Source organism: Spea bombifrons, chromosome 4, assembly GCF_027358695.1.
Source record: "Spea bombifrons isolate aSpeBom1 chromosome 4, aSpeBom1.2.pri, whole genome shotgun sequence".
Lineage (NCBI taxonomy): Eukaryota > Metazoa > Chordata > Amphibia > Anura > Pelobatidae > Spea > Spea bombifrons.
The window spans coordinates 76142374-76165367 of record NC_071090.1 but is presented as its reverse complement, the minus strand read 5'-3'; the positions used below and the strand labels follow the sequence as shown (position 1 = coordinate 76165367).

General features: G+C 40.1%; 2 protein-coding genes across 2 annotated transcripts; one reads left to right on the top strand and one right to left on the bottom strand.

The window, feature by feature from the left end:
- The first annotated feature begins 2147 nt into the window (after positions 1-2147).
- On the top strand, positions 2148-4631 carry LOC128492267 (olfactory receptor 1019-like). The gene is made up of 2 exons (XM_053464762.1): positions 2148-2467; positions 3646-4631. The coding sequence occupies exon 2, from the start codon at positions 3665-3667 to the stop codon at positions 4595-4597; it is 933 nt and encodes a 310-aa protein (XP_053320737.1). The 5' UTR covers positions 2148-2467; positions 3646-3664; the 3' UTR covers positions 4598-4631.
- A 10794-nt stretch (positions 4632-15425) lies between these two features.
- Positions 15426-16378, bottom strand: LOC128491421 (olfactory receptor 5F1-like). The gene has a single exon (XM_053463744.1). It carries the CDS (start codon positions 16359-16361, stop codon positions 15426-15428), a length of 936 nt encoding a protein of 311 aa, XP_053319719.1. The 5' UTR covers positions 16362-16378.
- Between the last annotated feature and the right edge of the window lie 6616 nt (positions 16379-22994).

Genomic DNA, 22994 nt, shown 5'->3' with positions numbered 1-22994 from the left:
CTGAATAATGGAGTTGCAGTTTTATTGTATTGAGTACAAGTTGTAGTAGCTTTTGTGGAACCATACGAGCTCGTCTTCAACAGCTCTCCAGATGAATTTATTCTATATAGTGAAAGTAGATTAGGGGTTTGGGATCAGAGGTAGCCAGGAATAGGTTGACATAGTGGTGCTATCCGTGTTACAGATTATGGCCACAGCTATGGTAAGTAAAAATCCTGTCCAAATTTGAAATAGGTGTGTGTGTGTGTGTGCATGAACTCCATGAGTGTGAAGATTCCTACACTTCGTATGTTGTCTTGTTCCTGGTGTTTCTGGCATGCTTCTAGTCCATAATTGTGGTGGATGTTTGTAGAGAGGGATTCCACATCTATAGTAGCTAGTATGGTATCTTCAGGGAGGGGGTGCTTTATTTAGGATTTTAGTGGTGTCCTGGATATAATAAGAGGTTTCAGGATGTTTTTCCACCCAGTTGGAGATTGTTCCTGTGATTGTACCAATTCCTGATATTATAGACCTTCCAGGGCTACCATCCTTGTGGATCTTGGGGAGCATATAGAAGGAGCCTATTTTCGATTCCTCCTGGGATTGGTTAACTGTGGCGTTAAACCAAATATAAAAATATATCACAGAAGTTCATCTAATTTAACAGATATTTAATAAGAGACACAGTAACATACAATAGATGAGTGACAGCTCAATAAACAATGCAACACTTTCCAAGGCTAACCTGCAACCATAAGGCTCAACATAACCCAGCACAACGCAGATTGCCCTATCCATGCAGGATGGTGGGTAGAGAGACTGAATTGATTTTGCATTCAAAAGGCATGTTGAATTGCTTGTGAGATCACTGGAGGTGTGCCCTCATTGACAAGACACGTGATACAGGAAGACTTTTTATGCCACCACATTAAGCATGAAGTGTTGCTAGAAGACATTTTTGTATGATTTTAGTAAGTTCTCTATTGTAGGGTTCGGTGAGGTCCTCCTTCAGATGTTTGTAGTGTCAGCTGTCTGTGTGAAATTCGTTGTCCAAAAATGAAAAAACAAATGTCTGAATTGTTTTTGATTCAGTAAGATTGAACAATGCTTTATGTAGGGTCAGTTTGGCCCTCTTTAGAGAATAAACACCTACTTCTATCATTTTAGGTCAGTCTCTACTTGGGCCTGGGCTTTCTACGCATACCTGCACCTTACAGTCTCGTGTATTTAAGAAGCAGTCTATTTTGTGCTGGCTGATTAGGTAATCTAACAGGGCAAGGTTAATACCCAGGTAACATGGCTCAGCTCTCCAGAATAATTAGTAACTGGTGCTCCTGAGAGGGAAGGGTGGCTGCTGGTAGGCATGACCGTAGGTATAGTTATTAGATAGTCCAGGTTGGCAGGGTGGAATCCGGACACATACACACATACACACATACCTTCCATGGCAACCACGAAAAGTTGTTTTGCAAGTCCCTTTTTGCCCCCCAGATGTTTTTATGCTCACATAGCCAGGCATATCCAGCAAGAAGCGGACTAAGAAGAGACTTTTTGGAGCAATGAACGAAGACAGAAGAACAAGAAGGTGCAAGATCAGAATCAGAGCTGCGAAGCACGGAAACAGGTACACAGAAGCGGTCAGCAGAGAAGGTAGGGAGACAGTCTCAGTGCGAATGAGAGAGTGAGAATGAAAGAACCAACTAAATATAAACAAAAATTTTAAGCTCTGCTTTTTTTCCCCTCTTTGTTTAGTTGGGGATCCCAACTCATTTTTGGGGATTGCCAAGATATGCAAATGTTATTAAAATTGCAATTTGTATGAATCTCAACACACATAATGTAATAGATACGTCTCCAAGGTAGGAATAAGGGGCTGTGGAGGGGTGACTTGGTGGCTGTGAAGTTTTTAGTTATTATTATCTTTATTAAAAAGTCATCATAAATTTAGTAGCATATTGGTCATGGTACATATGAAGCAGTGGGATTTTCAATTTTTTTTTTAAACAAAAAGCAACATGTAAACAAAGGGACATTAATTTGTATCTTTGGCAGGGTTTACTGACACTCATATCAGGGAGTAAAAAAGGGACACACTGAAATGGTGGAAACCAGTATGGTAAACCTAAAAAAAAATTATTATTTTTGTTATTATTATGTTGAATCATTAGAACTTCTAAATCAACTGTACTGCAAATAATTTTATCAAGATAAAATGCCAAGATTTCAACTTTCTGCTTTACAGTGGATAATAGGGTTGGATGTTGGCCTAAATATAATATATTGAATGTAAATGTACATATGTTATTGACCTAACTAAATGTATTTAATAATCTCTTTTATTTTTCTTTGCATGTTGCAATCTGTATGTTCACAATACTCTAGGGAGGAATTTCCCACGGTAGAATTTTCTTATAAAAACCCAGCACAATTTAACCTTGTACATCCAGTGTAATGGGACAGGTCTGTTTCTTTGCACATTGTTCAGGTAATATTTTGTAATTATATCTAAATTTCAAGTAATTACATTGCTTTATTATGTTTAAAATACTTTTTGTTAAAACAAGTGTATTCAATTATTAAATACTATTTTATTTTTTTAAATTATGTTTTTACAGATTAGTGATATTATAACAATCTGTATAGTAGATTATATTTCCAAATCACATCTCCACGATAAGGCCATTTAGAAGTTCTGTAGCTACAATTAGTTTTTTTCTTTCCAGCTGTAATAATGTTTCACCAATGTAAAATTTAAACATATGGTATATATACTTATTTAAATTGTACATTTGATTACAGCACATTAAAACAAAAAAAAGAATGCAAAGCAATCAACTACAGTTCTTGCAACAATGTGTTCACCGGGTAAAAAAAATGGGAAACTGGGTAAAAGAACAGTGTTACATTTAAACAATTTGGCATTAGCAGAGGCAGACTATTGGTGCTGAAGCCTTGATGTTTTTTTAAGAAAGCCTATAATAAAAAGAAGAGGTACACTAACATTGCGTAATATGTGTGTGGTGAGGTAGATAATGTTCATGGAGGGGTTGTATTTAAATTTACCCCTTATTATAACACATTGCTAGAAATCTAGAAAATAAGCAGCAAGGTCTTATATTAATCGGATAGAAAAATACATCAGTGTTTGTTTGTTTTTCAATCCAATGTAAACCAATCGTTCCTGGCAAATAGGATTAAATATCTGGGAAGAGATTGGATATTTAATTGTACTTGGGATGATATTTTGAATGCTTTATTAAAAAATCAATAGAATAGGCAGAACAGCACCCTTAAAGCAATATTAGTAGGATATTCCATTTAATTCAACAGCAGGCTCTTGGCATCTATAACTTTAGATATTAGGGGAAGCTTCCGGTGCAGCTTTTCCTAAACATAAGTAATTTTTTTTTAGCTTCATTATATGCATATTAAAGTATTTACAGAGTATCACAATATACATTCTCTGTCGAGTATCCTGGCTGATATTTTGCTGGCAAAATGGACAAATAGTTTTTATATTGATTTATTAAGGCATGCTTTTTTATGCCTTTACACCAGTCACTGTCACAGTCACGAGTTTACTAGATCCCAGTAATATGAACCTACTCCCATCCTTGTGGTCACACAAATAATACCAACCTTTCTACAATTTCCATTTTACAGATGATTGGATGACTACTCTATGGAGAGGACCAATGAAACATCAGTTACAGAATTCATTTTGTCAGGATTAATTGATAACCCCAATTTCAACATTCTTTTTTTTGTGGTCTTTCTATTAATGTATTCAGTAACCTTTTTCGGCAATACATGTATGATCCTTTTGATTTGTTGCTCCGCTGCTCTTGAAAACCCAATGTATTTTTTTCTTTGCCATCTGTCACTTTCAGATCTATGCTATTCTTCAGTTATTACCCCTAAAATTTTAATTAATATGCTGTCAGACAGGATGGTGATATCTTTTACAGGATGTGCTGCTCAATTATTCTTTTTTGCCTTATTTGTGGGTGCAGAATGTTTCATTGTCACAGTGATGGCCTATGATCGATATATGGCGATTTGTTACCCTTTACTTTATATAATCATTATGAACAAAAGTCTTAGAATAAAATTGGTTGTTTCAGCCTATGGTGGAGGATTGTTAACATCAATTATACATACCAGTTGTACATTCCGGTTGTCCTTTTGTGGTTCCAATATAGTGAACCATTTCTTTTGTGACATTCCTCCACTACTTAAACTCTCCTGCACTGATACTTTCATAAGTGAACTGATGATGTTTCTCTTATCCAGTGTTCTTGGAGCACTCTCTGCCGCCATTATCCTGGCTTCCTATGCAAACATTATTTCTGCCATGCTGAAAATGCATTCATCTGAAGGTAGAAAAAAAGCCTTTTCGACATGTTCTTCACATCTAATGGTAGTGGCGTTATTTTTTGGGACAGCCATATTTGTATATGCAAGACCAATATCCAGTTACTCAATCCAGAAGGACAAAGTAATTTCATCAATATACACTGTAGTAATTCCTATGCTGAACCCAATTATTTATAGTCTCCGAAATAAACAGGTCAAAGTTGCTTTCACAAATGTTATCAATAAAATACTTATGTAATACATTCAAAATAAACCTTTTCTAATAATTTCAATACCTTATGTTAATGTGTTGTGAAAAACAAAATATCAGATTCAGGACATCATTTATATTTCCAATGAAAGCTTACAATAGGTGTTTTCAGTACCCACATTAATTAAATGTCCATTTCTGAAATGTGGCACTGAGATGTTCTTAGCACCAGTTGTTCTGACAAACAATAATGGAATATGCAACATAAGGAAATGTAGTATTATTAGTAGCAGTAGTATTAATCTGCAAAGAGTATATAATTTACAGCAGGTGTTGCACATCACACTTTGTTTCAACATTAAGTATCCTCTGCATCATTTAAACATTTAAACTTCCATTGTGTTTCAATAGGAATAGGAAACCAATATATGGAAAATATTTGTTCATCTATATCTTCTGATTTCTCTTGCTGCCTACATTGTCTTAAACTTTCCAAAAACTCATGCAAGGTATTAAAGTTGACAGCTTTGTACTTGCAAAGTGCAAATGTCTGATTGTAGTGTCCATTCCGAGTGAAGGCTCAATCAGGCTGTTCAGGCAGTATCTAGTTTCTCCAGGTTTTCCTTCTTCCTGTGTTCCTGGCCCTTGCATTGTTTGGTTTTGAATCCTGTCCGAGTCGTGTGCCCTGCCTAAGGGCTTCCAAGCCGTGTGCCCTATAGATGGCGCCCAAGAGAAGGATTAAAGCTAAAGTGGAGCGCAGCCCAGAACTGGATACATCATCAGCCTGTCGGGGGCCATGCTCTGAATCCGAACCTGCCCCTGCATCGAGACTCCTACCTGATCTGACACACAGCGTACTTACACTGATTGATCTCTATTGTTCTTAAAGTTCCAAATTGTATACACAATTTATTTACTTATTAACTTATGCTGAGAAAGGGACATGTGTGATCGCAAAACCTTTGTCACATGGTTTTTGGGGTTAAAGTAAGTTCTGTAATTGCCCAGTCATTAGTTTTTTGTTTTATATAATATTTTAAAACATTTATAAAAATGTATTTTTTTTTCTTAGGATAACATTAATTAGTTCAGCCTAGATCATTATAATTGTCTTTCTGGAATTCTAATGTAGTGAGGCATTCTTATTTGTGGCATTCCTCCGCTTCTTAAACCCTCTGGCACCTCCATAAGTGTCATGGAACAAGTTTGTTTATTTTGTTATTTCCCTCTTTCCCTTTAAGTGGCTGGTTGCCCTGGCAACTTTCCAATTCTCATAGCTGAGATTGGGCTATTCCCCCTCCCCTGCAACTTTTCTGTACTTGGTTTGTTCTAGGTGTTTTTCCTGTTCCCCTGTATCTCTCCCCTGGACATTCTATCTCAGCAGCCTCTGTGAGTACAGGTTCTGATTATCTTCTCCCTTGCAAGGCAATCCGTTTTTACCTTCCCCTTGCAGAAGCACTTCCACCCATAACAAAGCACCTTCTTGTAGAGAAGCTCCAACACTTTACAACCAACAAGTGCCTTTATTTCTGTGACTTTCCTAATAAATCTAAGAAAATACAGAAGACTTTGTGTGCTTTCATAGGGGACGAGTTAAGCTATCTGACCTTATTCATTTCCTGGCATTTGACATTCATATCCAGGCATCTGACCCTGGGGTTCCAGAATAGTAAAAACGGATACCATGTGCTTTGGGAGCAGCACAGAAAGCTCCAGCTTTCCACAGCTTCAATATAAAGGCACCAGCGCTGCAACCCAGCTCAGTGTATTACTCACAGAATTGTCACTCTTGTGTCTTGCCTGGGTTAACCTTCTGCCCAGCTACTAAGTTAGGAACAACAGTTATACTTACCCCTGTGCATGTCCCCACGGTTAAGGCTACCAAGGGCCACGCCACTGGACATCAGCCAAGATAGGGATCAGAGCTACGGATACCTGTGAGTACAGCTACCTCTACGCTGACTGCTGCAGGACACCAAACGACTCCAACCACTGACACAGGTTACAGACCGCACGCCACATGAACTGGCTAAAGGCCTACACACACCTGCAGCATGGAAGAACTCAGACCCTCACCAGACACAACACATAAGAGTGACAGGTCAGACACTGAAACAGCGACACAACTGCAACAGATGCAGGAAGGCGCAAGGCCTAAGCGAACAGTTACACTGACACAAAAAGCCTGTGAAAAATATGAAGCTGACATTGAGATGCACCGTGCTAAGTTGGAAAAGGCATGGGAAGAAATCGAAATTGAAATGAGTAATGCCACAAATGTTGGCGAACAAGAAAAGGACATTAAGCGAGCCATAACTCAAATCAAGTCATGTCATAGACATTATGTAGCATTGTCACAAGCATATTTCACCTATCTGACAAGAACCAACACAATTAATAGCTTGAGAGAACGCGATCTGCAAAAAACAATCGATATGGAACGCGACGGCATTGTGCAGACCGCCATTATGGAGGCGCAAAGTGAAAGAAAGGAGCTCCTCCTGGAAACTGCATCGCAGCGCTCCAGCACATCCAGGCATTCTTCCAGGTCAAGCAAATCAGTGAAATCTAATGTGTCTAGTGCAAGCGCGAATGCCACCAAGGCACGAGCCGCCACAGAGGCCGCGCGTGCTAGGGCCGCTGCCATAGCACGTAGGAAGGCAGAGTTAGATGCAAACTTGGAAGCCCTAAGCAAGGAAGAGGATGCGGCCGCCGCCATAGCGCAAGCCGAAGTCTTTGAAGCAGCCGCACTACAGGACGGCGGGGAGCAGACCTATGACCAGACAGCTCCAGAAGATATAAATCAACGCACCGCAAACTATGTAAGGAGCCTCCTCAGCATCAATACCAGTACACCATCTCGGAACTGCCTGAGTGACATCTCAGACGTTGAAGACTCTCTAGGTCCACAAAGAATAGACGCTGTTCTTTCAAGGGTACGCACAACCCGGGATAGCCAGGTTCTCAGCGGTGATCCACACGTCAGTAGGCATATGGATATACTGCAACAGTCTCACAGCTTAGGTAGGCCCATGCATAGAGAAACAGCTCCTCACACTGATCAGCGATCATCAAACATCCAGGCCAAGGAAAGGGAGAACACAAGGCCCTTCCGTGAAACCACACCAGAACAAGACCGACATATCGATGTATCAGGCCTAACAGACATGGGCAAGTACATGATCCGGCGTGACATGGTGCAGACAGGTCTTACCAACTTCGACGACCGTCCGGAGAATTACAGGATATGGAAATCCACATTCAAAGACGCTATCAAGAGTCTGGGCTTCTCGGCAAGAGAAGAACTCAGTCTACTAACCAAATGGCTGGGGAAAGAATCTGCAGAACATGCAAAGAGGCTTAGATCAGCAAATGTTAACCACCCCGAAGTGGGTCTTGATTTAGTATGGGAAAGACTAGAAGAATGCTATGGTAGTCCTGAAGCGATCGAAGACGCACTCTTCAAGAGAGTAGACAATTTTCCCAGAATTACAACCAAAGACTACTCAAAGTTGCGAGAACTTGGGGACTTGCTGCAGGAGCTGGAATCTTCAAGGACAGACCAATCCCTAAAAGGGCTCAATGTCCTTGATTCTGCTCGTGGAGTGAAACCCATCTTGGAAAAGCTACCCTACAGCCTCCAAGAGAGATGGACTTTACAAGGCTCAAAATATAAGCGTGAGAAGCAAGTTGCCTACCCCCCTTTCTCATTCTTCTTGAGTTTCATTCGCGAAGCAGCCCGGTCAAAAAATGACCCCAGCTTCATGTTAGATACACATACTGCACCCTGTGCAAGGAACACGAGGAACGAAAGGCCAGCAGCCAGGTACAATAACACTAGAACACCCATCTCCGTCCACAGAACGGACGTGTCCTCTATGACTTGAATGAGTTTAGACCAGTCGGTCGATGGAAACAAGAAACCAAAAAACCCTAACAAAGAATGCCCCCTACATAGAAAGCCACATCCGCTTAGCAAGTGTATTGGGTTCAGAATGAAGCCCATAGAGGAGCGTAAGGCCCTACTCCGAGAATTGGGGATTTGTTTTAAATGCTGTGCTTCTACAAGTCACCTATTCAAAGAGTGTAAAGAAGCTATAAAGTGCACAGAGTGTGGCAGTGACAGACACGTAGCAGCTTTACATCCAGAGACATTTAAGACTAAAATAATCAAGGCCCCTAACCTTGTTACAAAGCAGGGCGGGGAGGAAGAAGATACAAGCACACCCCCCCTATCTGTAGCATCTAAATGCACCGAGGTCTGTGGGGAAGCCAGTGATGGCAGATCTTGTTCTAAGATATGTCTTGTAGCCGTGCACCCAGACGGACAACCTGAAAGAGCCATAAGGATGTATGCCATCATCGATGATCAAAGCAATCGATCGTTGGTCAGGTCAGAATTCTTTGACCTTTTCAACATACAAGATAACACCTCCCCTTATACGCTCCGGACGTGCGCAGGGCAGATAGAAACAACAGGGAGGAGAGTAAATGGCTACACCATATGTTCAGTGGACGGCAAAGTAAGGATGCCTCTCCCCACACTCATCGAGTGCAATCATATGGCGGAGGATAGAAGCGAAATCCCTACACCAGATGTGGCACGCCACCATCCCCATCTGCAGGCGATAGCTGATCGCATTCCACCATTAGATGGAAGTGCCCAGATCTTGCTGTTACTTGGCAGAGACATCATGAGAGCACATAAAATCCGTGAGCAACGAAATGGGGAGCATAATGCTCCGTGCGCACAAAGGCTCGATCTAGGATGGGTGATAGTGGGCGAAGTGTGTATTGACAAGATACGCAAACCAGATAATGTAAAAGCTCTACGAACAAACCTACTGGAGAACGGTCGTATATCTCTCTTTAAACCATGTCCATATCACTTCCATGTCAAAGAGAAGCTTGGAAACAAAGATAAACAAGGGTATACGATCAAAACACAAGGAGACATTCTTCAGTCAGAAAAATACACTGATGACCTAGGATGTACAGTGTTCCAGACGACAGGGAATGATGACAAGCAAGCACTATCAATAGAAGACAGAGAATTCCTGAAGATAATGGATAAGGAGTTCTTCAAAGACGAATCAAACAGTTGGGTGGCACCGTTACCGTTCCGTTCGCCCAGAAGACGCCTCCCAAACAACAGAGAGCATGTCATCTCTAGACTTAATTCGCTCCGCCGTAATCTACAAAGGAAATTGGAGACCAGGGATCATTTTGTGGCCTTCATGCAGAAGATATTCCTTAGTGGTCATGCAGAACCAGCACCTCCTCTGAATGAAGGCGAGGAATGCTGGTACCTTCCCTCATTCGGCGTCTACCATCCCCAGAAACCTGGTCAAATCCGAGTAGTGTTTGATTCCAGTGCTCAGTACCAGGGAGTCTCTCTAAACGATGTCCTACTCACTGGACCAGACTTGACAAACAGTCTTCTAGGAGTGCTGATCCGCTTCCGCAAGGAGCCAATTGCCATTACAGCAGACATCCAACAGATGTTCCACTGCTTTGTTGTAAGAGAAGACTCCAGAAATTACCTAAGGTTCCTGTGGTACCAGAACGACGACATAGATGACAAAGTCATAGAGTGTAGAATGAAAGTGCATGTCTTTGGCAACAGCCCATCGCTGGCAGTGGCTGCCTACGGGCTCAGAAGGACAGCCCAAGAAGGAGAGGAAGAGCATGGGAAAGACGCTAGAGATTTTGTTGAGAGAGACTTTTATGTGGATGATTTGTTGAAATCGGTTCCCACAGAAGAAGAAGCCATAGAACTGCTCAAACGGACTCAAAGGATGCTAGCAACTGCCAATTTAAGACTGCATAAAATAGCTTCCAACAGTGCCACGGTAATGAAGGCATTTCATATAGATGATCACGCAAGTGCCCTGAAGAATTTGGATCTGGGGACCGACACACCTCCCATACAGCGAAGTCTGGGGTTAAGCTGGAACCTCAAGGCAGACACTTTTACATTCCAGGTGTCCATCGAGGAAAAACCCTACACCCGACGTGGAGTCCTGTCTACTGTAAACAGTCTCTATGACCCGCTGGGATTCGTTGCCCCAGTCACAATACAGGTAAAGTCTCTCCTCAGAGAATTATCCTTTGAAAAACAGGACTGGGACACCCCACTACCTCCAGAAAGGCGTAAAGAGTGGGAGACATGGAAAGATTCCTTGAAGACCCTCGAGCAAATTCAGATCCCACGCCCTTACTCGCCGACATCCCTCACCACTGCATTCACCAAAGAGCTTTGTGTATTCTCAGATGCCTCAACAAAGGCAATAGCAGCGGTGGCTTACTTAAGAACCGCAGACGCAGATGGTAGACATCATACCAGTTTCATCCTTGGCAAGGCTAAGCTGGCACCCCAACCAGACCATACTATACCTAGATTAGAACTATGTGGCGCAGTATTAGCACTAGAGCTGGCAGAACTCATTGAAAATGAAATAGACTGTAAACCAGATGCTATCAGGTTCTATACGGACAGTAAGGTGGTGTTAGGTTATATATGCAATAAGAAAAGAAGGTTCTATGTATACGTGGCCAACCGAGTAGAAAGGATCAGGAAATCGACCCAACCAAGCCAATGGCACTACGTGCCCACAGATCCAGAATCACCAAGCATTCTGACTCCAGCAATGCTCCTTACGCAAAAGGTAGGAGACATTCCTACTCCAGTCAGAGACTTTAACTCAAAAGACATGTATAAACGTCAGTGGAGGCAGGTGCAGTGCCTCGCTAACACATTTTGGGACCGTTGGAGGCGTGAGTATCTTGTGACGCTTCAAGAACGCCACAAATGGCAAACTATCAAACAAGACATCCAAGAAGGAGACGTTGTCCTGTTAAAAGACAAACAGGTGGCACGAAACGAGTGGCCTATGGGTCTTATCGTTAAAACCATCCCAAGCACAGATGGAAGGATCCGCAAGGTTGAAGTAAGAGTTGCCAAACAAGGGACCGTGAAAACCTTCATAAGGCCTATTACAGAGACTATCCTTCTAGTGTCCAATCAGGCCCAGGTAAGAAAAGAAAAAAAAAAAAAAGAAAAACTGACCACCTATCCGACGGATTGCGAAGCGCACAGGTAGTCTGAACTGTGCACCCACCGGATATCCCTTGCCGAAGGAACCCTGGAGCCAGTGGCATTACATCACAGTGAGAATGTGGACTTGTGTATTGTTGTTGTATATTTACATATGTTCCACATAAGTTTATATATAGTGGTATCTCCAGATACCAGACGGGGAGTGTCATGGAACAAGTTTGTTTATTTTGTTATTTCCCTCTTTCCCTTTAAGTGGCTGGTTGCCCTGGCAACTTTCCAATTCTCATAGCTGAGATTGGGCTATTCCTCCTCCCCTGCAACTTTTCTGTACTTGGTTTGTTCTAGGTGTTTTTCCTGTTCCCCTGTATCTCTCCCCTGGACATTCTATCTCAGCAGCCTCTGTGAGTACAGGTTCTGATTATCTTCTCCCTTGCAAGGCAATCCGTTTTTACCTTCCCCTTGCAGAAGCACTTCCACCCATAACAAAGCACCTTCTTGTAGAGAAGCTCCAACACTTTACAACCAACAAGTGCCTTTATTTCTGTGACTTTCCTAATAAATCTAAGAAAATACAGAAGACTTTGTGTGCTTTCATAGGGGACGAGTTAAGCTATCTGACCTTATTCATTTCCTGGCATTTGACATTCATATCCAGGCATCTGACCCTGGGGTTCCAGAATAATAAGGGTCAGGCCCCATCCAGGCTGCAGTGCTGCATGCCTTTTGTTTCTCCTGTGCTCTGCTTAGCTTTCCATACTCTCAGCCTGCAGCATCCTGCACATGATTCTACTGCTATGTCTCATGCCTGCTCCAGAGTGCCTGCAGGGTATCTCCAAGTTCTGGTTAACAACAGCTGCTATGCCAGGGTACTGGTATGCGGCTGCACAACCCTAGATGCCCACCCGGGAGAGTGCAGTCACTCTGCATCAGGCCCTGTCCTACTCCGCTACTGCACAATAACTCCTGCACTCCATCTTTGGGCCCTCTGGGCCATTACAGTCATCTGTATGGACCCAGTTCCTGACAATAAGTGAACTGCTAATGTTTTTCTTTCGTAAAAAAAATCTCTGCTGCTATTACACTGGCTAACTATTTTCTCTGCCATGCAATCATCTGAAGGTACAAGTTCTTTAAACGTCTTCCTCACATCTAATGGCAGCTGTGTTATTTTGTAACCCAACTATATATAATCTCAAAATGAAACGGGTCAAAGTTGTGATAAAGTAATTCTAAAGTACATTTAGAAAATATTATTGTGATTTCAATGATGTAAATGTTCTTTCTTCAATATCTTTGTCAAAGAAGAGAGTATCTGTAAACAACCATCTGATATCTGAAAATGAAATATTAAATGTATTATATAATATTGTAATTATGTATCACTTAACATAATTAGTGTGTTATAGTGGCTTGCCTATATTTCAATATATTGATATCTATCAAAAAAACCTTTTATAGATCTAATTCCCAGAGCCAGATTATGATACCACTCAGCATTAAACTGTTTTCCCAGCACCAGTGGAAATACATTTGACCCAGTGCAGCTTTCTGCGGCCTTTGACAGGGACCCCATACGGCATTAGACACTAGCCACTAGGCACTCACACACACTTCAAAAACAAAGAATAACACAGGTTTAAAAGACAAATGTGTTAGATAATCCTTGCTGATGGAATCAAGGGCATTTGATTTACAGCATCTTTCTACTACTTAACATCTTAATTCCTATGGAAGCAGTGAGAGTGAACTTAGTGTTTCACACATGGCTTCTACAATATAGCTTTATTTTTGTTGAATAAATCATGACATGTAAAATGCCATGTGTTGTTGTTCATCTGAGGTTGTATTTGCCTAATTTTTTAGACCTGCTAAGGAACAGACGATTGTTGTTATGTCATGATATGTAAAACCATAGAAGGGGGTGTACTTTCTTTTTCACATGACTGTATGGACTGTATGATTTGATTAAATTGTACACTATGAAGACCACATAAGGATGATTTTTGTGTATATATGTGCATGTGTGTGTATATATATATATATATACATACGATGTCAAAAAAATAGATTATTGCAGAGTATGCGGTGATACCTTTTTTATTGGACTAAGCTTTCGAGAGTTATCCTCCCTTCATCAGGTCCGAAGCAATACTAATCAACATGATAGAGGTTACAACTTAAAACAAGTGATGGTATTAGAAAAGGGTAGGGGGGGTTGAGTGGGGTGTCCTAAATAATAGGTCTGGAGGTGAGAAATGCAGAGAGGTAGAGAGATGACCGAGGGACAGAACAAATAAACCTAGGGAAACCAATAACCACAGTAAAACATCAAAGATAATAACAGCAATTAGACACACACATTGGATGTTTAGATGAAGTTCATATGAAGTTCTGGTAGTGTGTAAGAAAATCAGAATCCACATTAAGTCCCTCTTTTATGGTGTTAAAATGTGTTGTCATTTTCATTTCAAATGTTTTTCTTTCCTGAGAGTCTCTGAAATTTCCTTTGAGTACTTTAATTTTTAGGTTTTGGATGGAGTGATTGTTCTGTGTGAAATGATGTCCTACCGGGGTGCAATATTTTTCTTCCTCATGGTTTTTGATGGAGCTTCGGTGCAGGTTCATTCTAAGGTGCAGCTTAAGCCCTGTTTCTCCAATGTAGCACCCTTTGTCCAATAAAAAAAGGTATCACCGCATACTCTGCAATAGTGGCAACTCTAGAAACAATATATAGGGGGGGGCACACAAGATACCACAGTCAAACTGGGGGGGCATTAATAATTTCCACCATTAAATCATACCACTGGAAAAAACATATATATATACTACCAAAAGTAATGCGCTATGGAATGATACTTTTGTTATTGGACTAACATAATACTTGATCATTCAACATGGGAAGCCTGAAGCCACAATTTAGTGCGACTAATCCTTGAAATAAATATTATAGAGTAAATAACACAATACCTTCACTTTTCCACTAAAAGATTTCAGGGCCTTGAACATTTTGTATAAATATATATAAATATATTTATATGAAATATATAATATTAGATCCTGATGAAAGTCTGAAAATATAAGACTGAAACGTTGACTTGTAACACAGAGCTATGAGAGATTTATTGAAATCAAGTCCCAGGAGTGCCGGCAACTATTTTTTCGTGAATTTATATGCATTACTGCTTCAGTTACCAGGCACCGGGCAGAGTAATTAAGGTTGGTGTGCAATTGTGTACTTTGGATTTTATATATATATATATATATATATATATACACACACACACACACACACATTTGTATTTTCAACATATCTGTTATCACTATGATTTGTGGTATTTATTATTTCTTTTATATTCATAGGTTAAAAGAAAAGCTTTGTCAGAATAACAAAGCCACCTAGGCAGGAGAAGGGAATATATGATGTCTACCACATTTTGTGCATGAAGCATACAAATGAAAACATGAAAAATACTGGTTACCCAACTCAGCTATGGATGACTTGCTCAAGTCAAGGAAGGCAAGTTGGTGAGATGACTTTACACAATTTAATGAAGACAACCTGCTCTGATTTAATTAGAGCTCACTTACGGTAGGATTGATACAGGTCATTTCACAAACAAATTAAATTGCATTCTAGACTATGGATAACTGCCCCCAATACAAGACTGAACATTTTGTAGGTTTTAAATAGAAAACATGAAAGCAATAAAAAATAAATAGCAATGTAAAGTGATAACAAAGGCAAGCCCACAATGTATATCTAAGCTGTAAAATTTAGACTTCATTTTAACAGTTCAAGTTTAGCTGTTGACTAGCTTATTGTATTCTGACTTTTTTCAGTGCCTCTTTTACATCTTTATTCCGCAGGCTATAGATGATAGGGTTCAGCATTGGTATAATTACTGTATAAAATATAGATACTACCCAGTCCTCGTTCATAGAGTATGAAGAAGTCGGTCTCAGGTATGTGAATAGAACAGGACAATAGAACAAAGCAACACAAGTAAAGTGAGAAGCACAGGTGGAGAGACACTTATACCCACATTTTACAGAATGGGTTTTAAATAAGGTAAATAGAATGCATGTATAAGATATAACTATACATAATAATGAGCCAACTTCAATGGAACCAGCCACGATAAACAAGAAGAGTTCATTTAGAAATGTGTCTTGGCATGATAATTTTAAGATGGGAATGAGATCACAATAGAAGTGGTTTACCTGTCTTGAACAAAAAAGTGGTACTCTGAAGGCACAATATGTATGTATTAGCGAGTTAATAAATCCTGCAGTGTACACAGTGCAAACGAATTTTAGGCATTTTTTATTGTTCATAATGAGAGAATAATTCAGTGGTTGGCGTATGGCTACGTATCTGTCATAAGCCATAACCGCAAGTAACATGGCTTCCGAACTAGCCAGCTCAATGAAGAAAAACATTTGTGTAGCACAACCAGTGATGGAGATGGTTTTACCCACATAGATAATATTAGCCAGACTATTGGGTGTAATAGTGGAGGAATATAGAATATCTACAAATGATAGGTTAACTAGAAAAAAGTACATTGGCGTTTGTAGACCAGGAGTCATTCTAATCAAGGTAATAATAATGGTATTACCCAGGAATGTTATAACATACACCATTAAATACAGCAGAAATAAAGGAATCTGAAGTTTTGTGTGAGTAGTGAGTCCAGAAAGAATAAATTCAGTGATACAGGTTTCGTTACTGCGGTCCAGTTTTTCAAACATTGTCCGTTTTAAAGAAAAAATACTGTACATAAAAAAGCATAAGGAGATTTATTATATATATATAATTTTAAAAGATAAAATGTCAATTTTTAAATTATTTACATTGGGTGTATTGCCACATGTTTGGATCTTAGTCATTAAAATGATCCATCTTGGTTTTCTGGGAGATTGCAACCTATAGTAGTCACTAGTAAGAGATTGGATAACGTTTGTTAGAAATAAAGCATGGTTGTTGACACAGATGCAGTTTTACTTATTAAAAAAGAAAACCCATGATTAAAAAATGAAAATGAAATTTGTATAATTTAGTTTAATGTATATGGGATATGTCACATAAAATATATATAAATATCTGGGGATTTCCTAAGCAAAGACATTAATTTGTGTAATTTTTTTTTTTTTATAGAGACACCTAAATGTTAAAAAAAAATCCACAAAAGATACCATAAAATTCTTAATTTTATGAAGCTCGTCTCTTCTAATTTGATTTGTAGAAATGTATATTTTATTAAGTTTTGAAATTACACATTTATAGCGTAGAATCATTTCATATTACAAATCCTGCCATAGACTATACATAAGGAGGCCAGTCATAAATATGCTGTCTTTCACCATTTATTCTAGAACTCTCCACAGTTTGATCCCTGCATTTATCTGCATTATGAACTTTAGAATTGGCTGTCATTTTTTTTACCTCACAAATAAAACATTTTAATAGTTTAAATATAATGTATGATCAATGGAACATACAGCTAGCACCACTCTTTATAAAAAATGCTTAGTGATTGTGGAGCATAAAAAGAAACAAAATGTAATTTAGTAAACCAATAATGTTGTAAGCCAATTAAGTATTTCTTAAATACAAGAAAAAATACACATTTTAAGACTATTTCAGAGAAGTTAGTTGAAACAACAGAAGTCGTTATAATTTATCATTTATTTATTAGGATGTCTGGTATCCCAGATAAACTGGTTTATGTGCATTTACCATGTCACCTTATTGTAAATAAGGAAACTGAATCAAAACATTTTTGTTAAAGAATCCTAGTTTTTACTTACTAACTTGTCTGATAATACGACATTTTTTTTAAAATTAATCTCATACTTAAGAAACTTAACATAGAAAAGTAATGTGTATGTAATAAAATCAACCAAAAATATTCTATTTCTAATATTTTAGCAGTTTATCTTATAATTAGATCAGTGTACCTGAACTTAACCACTCTGTTAAACACTCTGTTTGAAGTCTGTGTTGCTTGCAGCTATTGAGATGCAATAAGTGTCTGTAGTTTATATATATATATTATTTGTAAATTAATTTATATATTTCTACAATCCTTTGAGATTATGCTGTTTTGTCCATAAGGATTACAGCTACAGAATGGTTTGTTTTTTAATAATCTAATGATTCATTTGTGAGCATTAATCTGCCTTTAACATGCTCACCTATTCATAAGGTTATGAATCTAAGAGAAAACTAATTACATCTTTTATATATATATATATGGTACAAATGTTTATCGATACAACTACCATTCAATTGAGGATGAGGTTTGAGGATTGAGGATGAGGTTTGGGCCAAATTGACTATTTTTTTTACTGAACAAATCTACTTTTTAAAGAAGAGAGAATAAATTACTTAATATGTTTATATATCCTATAAAATGCAACAAAAAATAAGCCTTTCTAAATTATACTTCCCAGGATATGTAACCAGGGCCGTCCCTTGCATGGGTCCAGGTGGGTCCATGGGACCCAGACGGCACTTTGATCTCTTTTTGGGGCACCATACCCAGCATCTTTCCCAGTCAGATACCCCCTTCTTACTCCCCATCAGATACCTCTTTCCTCACTATCCCCTATCCCACTTTCTCCCCATCTCTTTTTTGCAAACAAGTACAAAACAAAACAATGCTCCCTAGCATGCAATCACTCCCTCCGAAATTCCGGAAAAAAAAACAGCCGAAAATAATCGTCCGCAGGGGCCAGGCAGCTTACCTGTGCATTGCTCTCACACTGTGCGAGCAGCGTCTCTTGTACCGGCCATGGGAAGCAAGAACCCAGCTAAGTCACGTGAATGTATGTCACGCCACATGATTCTGCTCAGTTCCTGCTTCCCCTGGGCAGGACAAGAGAAGTTGTTTGCACAGAGTGGGAGCAACACAGAGGGAACTAGCAGGGCCCCTGCGCAAGTCTGCGAGCAAGAGATATGCAGTTCAGGAAAGGGAGTGAGGGAGGTTGTACGAACGAGTATCACGTGATCAGTGGCGTCGCTACAGGGGGGCAAGGGGGGGCAATTGCCCCCCCTAGGTTAATCCTTGCCCCCCTGCCGAAATTGGAATAAAGTCGCAATGCGACTGTAAATCCCGTATTTTTTTTTTTTTTCTATTTTTTTAATGTGGAGGAGAGAGAGGGTGCGGCCCGCGTAAGATCGGCAGCCAGGGCAACCGATCTTACTTGGGCCGCACCTCGAGCCCTGCTACTTACCTGTGGGAGGGTCTTCTGTACTGCATAGAGGAAGCGGAAGCTAGCAGAGAACGCAGAGGGAGGCCGCGCCCCCTGCTGAAGTCTGTGAGCGGCATCGAGGAGCTGCAGTGCAGGTAAGGGGGTGGGGAGGGTGTTTGAATGAGTATGGGTGATTGAGGGAATGAATCTGTGAATGAATGAGTATATGAATGAATGTGTGTGTGTGTGATAGCATGGATGTGTAAGTGCTGGAACCTTGGCATGATGGAACTGTGATTGCTGTTAGCAATCACACTCCTATCATGCCAAGTCAGCCAGTACATGCTGAAACCTAGCTAGCTGCCCCCCTTGTGTATTGATGCTGCCAGCAGTATGGGGTCTGCACATCACTTACAGCCACCCTGTACCAGCATGTACTGGCTGACTTGGCATGATAGGAGTGTGATTGCTAACAGCAATCACAGTCCCATCATGCCTAGGTTCCAGCATTTACTGGTTGGATGTGTAAGTGCTGGAATCTAGGCATAATGGGACTTTGATTGCTGTTAGCAATCACACTCCTATCATGCCAAGTCAGCCAGTACATGCTGAAACCTAGCTAGCTGCCCCCTTGTGTATTGATGCTGCCAGCAGTATGGGGTCTACACATCACTTACAGACACCCTGTACCATCATGTACTGGCTGACCTGGCATGATAGGAGTGTGATTGCTAACAGCAATCACAGCAAGCACAGTCCCATCTTGCCTAGGTACCAGCATTTACTGGTTGCCTTGGTATGATAGGAGTGTGATTGCTGTGTGGGCAGTGTGGACGCAACCTGTGATCTATGCCTGTAACTTAGGGGGCTTTAAATATACCTTTTAATGACGTGTTTTTATGTGAATTCCAGTAGATCTATACCTGCAAAGCTGGGTTTTTGCGTTATTCTGTAGAGCCATATCTATATATTTCCATACATTATTTATGTATACCTGCAAATACAGTGTTTGTATGTCTTATTCAGTTGATTAATACCTGCAATGCTGTTTCCATGAATTTATTTGATCTATACCTGCAATGGTACTTTTCATATACTATTGTATACCTGCAAATACAGGATTTGCATGTCTGATTCTGTTTATTTGATATATACCTTCAGTGCTGAGATCACAAGTGAATATCAGTTGATCTATACATGTAAAGCTTGGTTTGTGTGTTAATGTGTTGATCTATACCTGCTATCGGCAACTGGGGCTAATATTAATATATATATGGGCAGCAGGGGCATCAATACACAAGGGGCAAAAACACTAAGGGGGGTATAAACGACAATGCAGTGTGAAAAATCCATCCTGATGTAGACGTCTGTGACGTAGATTGTGTCCTGCTGTTTGCGTGTTTTTGGTTATCAGTTTAGCAGAGCCTGTCCTCGTGTGTGTGTGTATAGGTGTTGGTGTGGCAGAGCCTGTCCTGGTGTGTGTTTGGGTGTTGGTGTGGCAGAGCCTGCCCTGGTGTGTGTGTTCAGTTGTCAGTGTGGCAGAGCCTGTCCTAGGGTGTGTGTTTGGGTGTCAGTGTGTCAGAGCCTGTCCTGGTGTGTGTGTGTGTTTGGATGTGGGTGTGGCAGAGCCTGTCCTGATGTGTGTGGGTGTCTGTGTGGCAGAGCCTGTCCTGGTGTGTGTGTGTGTGTGTTTGGTTGTCGGTGTGGCAGAGCCTGTCCTGATGTGTGTGTCTGGGTGTTGGTGTGACAGAGCCTGTGTTGGTGTGTGTGTTTGGTCATCTGTTTCCTGGCACTTAACTTACAGTAGGAATTATTTAATTTATATTTATCCAGAGATAAAATGCCCTCCTGAAGTTGTAGTGACTTCAGGGGACAAAACGTTCAGGGCCCTGAAATCATTTAGTGGAAAAGTTATTTATTTTGTTATAATATTTATTTCAAGGATTAGTCGCACTCAATTGTGGCTTCAGGCTTCCCATGTTGAATGATCAAGTATTATTTTAGCCCAATAACAAAAGTATAATTCCATAGCACAATACTTTTGGAAATTGCCCCCCCCCCAGTTTGACTGTGGAATCTTGTGTGCCCCCCCTATATATTGTTTCTAGAGTCGCCACTGCACGTGATTGAGGAAATGACTGAATTAATGCTTGTGAATGAGTAAATGAGTGTGTGTGATAGCATGGATGTGTAAGTGTGGGGGGGGGCATGGCATAGAGCGGCTGTAAGTGATGTGCAGACCCCATACTGCTGGCAGCATCAATACACAAGGGGGGCAGCTAGCCAGGTATTGGCTGCTTGTGCATGATAGGCGTGTGATTGCTGTTAGCAATCATATATATTTAATATAGCAATCACACTTCTATCATGCACAAGCAGCCAATACATGCCGAAACCTGGCTAGCTGCCCCCTTGTGTATTGATGCTATATGTGATTGGACAGAAAGATTCAATAACAATATTGATATATATATGATTGTTAACAGCAATCACACTCCTATCATGCCCAGGCAACCAGTACATGCTAAAACCTGGGCATGACAGGAGTGTGATTGCTGTTAGCACTAACTCCTATCATGCTAAGTCAGCCAATACATGCTGGAATCTGGGTATGCCTGGGCATCATAGGAGTGTGATTGCTGTTAACAATTATATATATATATATATATTTACAGTATATATATATATATATATATAGTTATTGATTTTTTTTGTTCAATGCTGGTATGTTACTTTTAATAAAAGTGTGCTTTTTTTTTTTTTTTTTTAAGGTAGGGGGCGTCAGTTTCGGCTTCGGCCAAGTGAATCCTACATTTTTGCATTTCAATTGGGGGGGGCACAGAATGATGCGAGAGGCAAGTGCCTCTCTTCCTCTTGCACTGGGTTCATTATCGGCCCCCATGCATGATTTCCTGGGGGGATCCGCCCCCCCAGGTTCCTATACCCATTTTGTCAGGTGCTTTGTGAACCACACTGTTAATCCAGCCAGACCAGCCAAATCACTGTGATGGTAAGAGCCATATTTGAAGTCCTTACAGTACCACTCATATTCATCATGTAGCATTATTTTACATATAAAGGACCATTACACCAACAGGGACTTTTATGACATCACATTCTAAAGACAGACATTTATATATAGTTGGTCCCCCCTTTGCAGGTATAACAGCTTCCACAAAAGGTTTTCCACAAAATGTTGGAGTGTTTCTGTGGGAATGTTTGCACATTCATCCAGTAAAGTATTTGTGAAGTCAGGCGAGAACCCAAAAGAACCCAAAGGTGTTCGATGGGGTTGAGGTCAGGGCTCTGTGCAGGCCAATCAAGTTCTTCCATACCAAACTCATCCAACCATGTCTTTATGGACCTTCCTTTGTGCACTGGGGCACAGTCATGCTAGAATAGATAAAGGCCTTCCCCAAACTGTTCCCACACAGTTGGAAGCATAGCATTGTCCAAAATGTCTTGGTATGTCCCTTTCATATGCATATATGTATATATTAACATATGTAGTGTCGGAAATTGGTTATATTTGGGAAAAGGGGATTCCAGGTGCCGACACACCTTTGTCTAGGGGTAAATACCTTAAATCCACGTAGCTCGAATAATCACAAAAAATGCTTCTTTGATAAGAAAATGGAGGGTTTAATACTGTGATGAAGCCTATGAAGGCTAACACACACAGGGTTACATTGGTAATAAAGATGTATGGTAACAAGGATGCAACAGAGATGTAAGTAACTGCAACAAGAATGTAAAGATTGTAACAAGGTAACAAGTTCTTATAAGGACAATGACATCATGTTTACAATGTAATATCAAAAGCCTAAACAAAACCAAACACACTAAACAAAAGCTTCAGGGTTTTTTTACAGATCTTATCACACATTATTTACAAACAGACAATGCAATATATGATTTACAGTTGCCCTTTGATGTGGGCTTCAGGGGGATACATTTGCACTTAAATATGTCTCCATCTGTCATCTCTATGAGCATGTGAATTCAACTGGCCAAATGTTGTTTAGTTAGGTCACTTTAACTCCTTTTACACCTATAATGCCTGTAATACACATTTTAAATATAAATATATTATAATGCTCCCTAAGGTGTCTGACATAGTATGTATGCTACCTCCACATGTAGCTCTGCTGGGCTACTCAAAAAAAACACTGAAAGTAATAAACCCTA

What these genes read in the sequence shown, in the direction of transcription:
- LOC128492267 (XM_053464762.1), top strand. Translation starts at nt 3,665, where the DNA reads ATGGAGAGGACCAATGAAACATCAGTTACAGAATTCATTTTGTCAGGA.
- LOC128491421 (XM_053463744.1), bottom strand. Translation starts at nt 16,361, where the DNA reads ATGTTTGAAAAACTGGACCGCAGTAACGAAACCTGTATCACTGAATTT.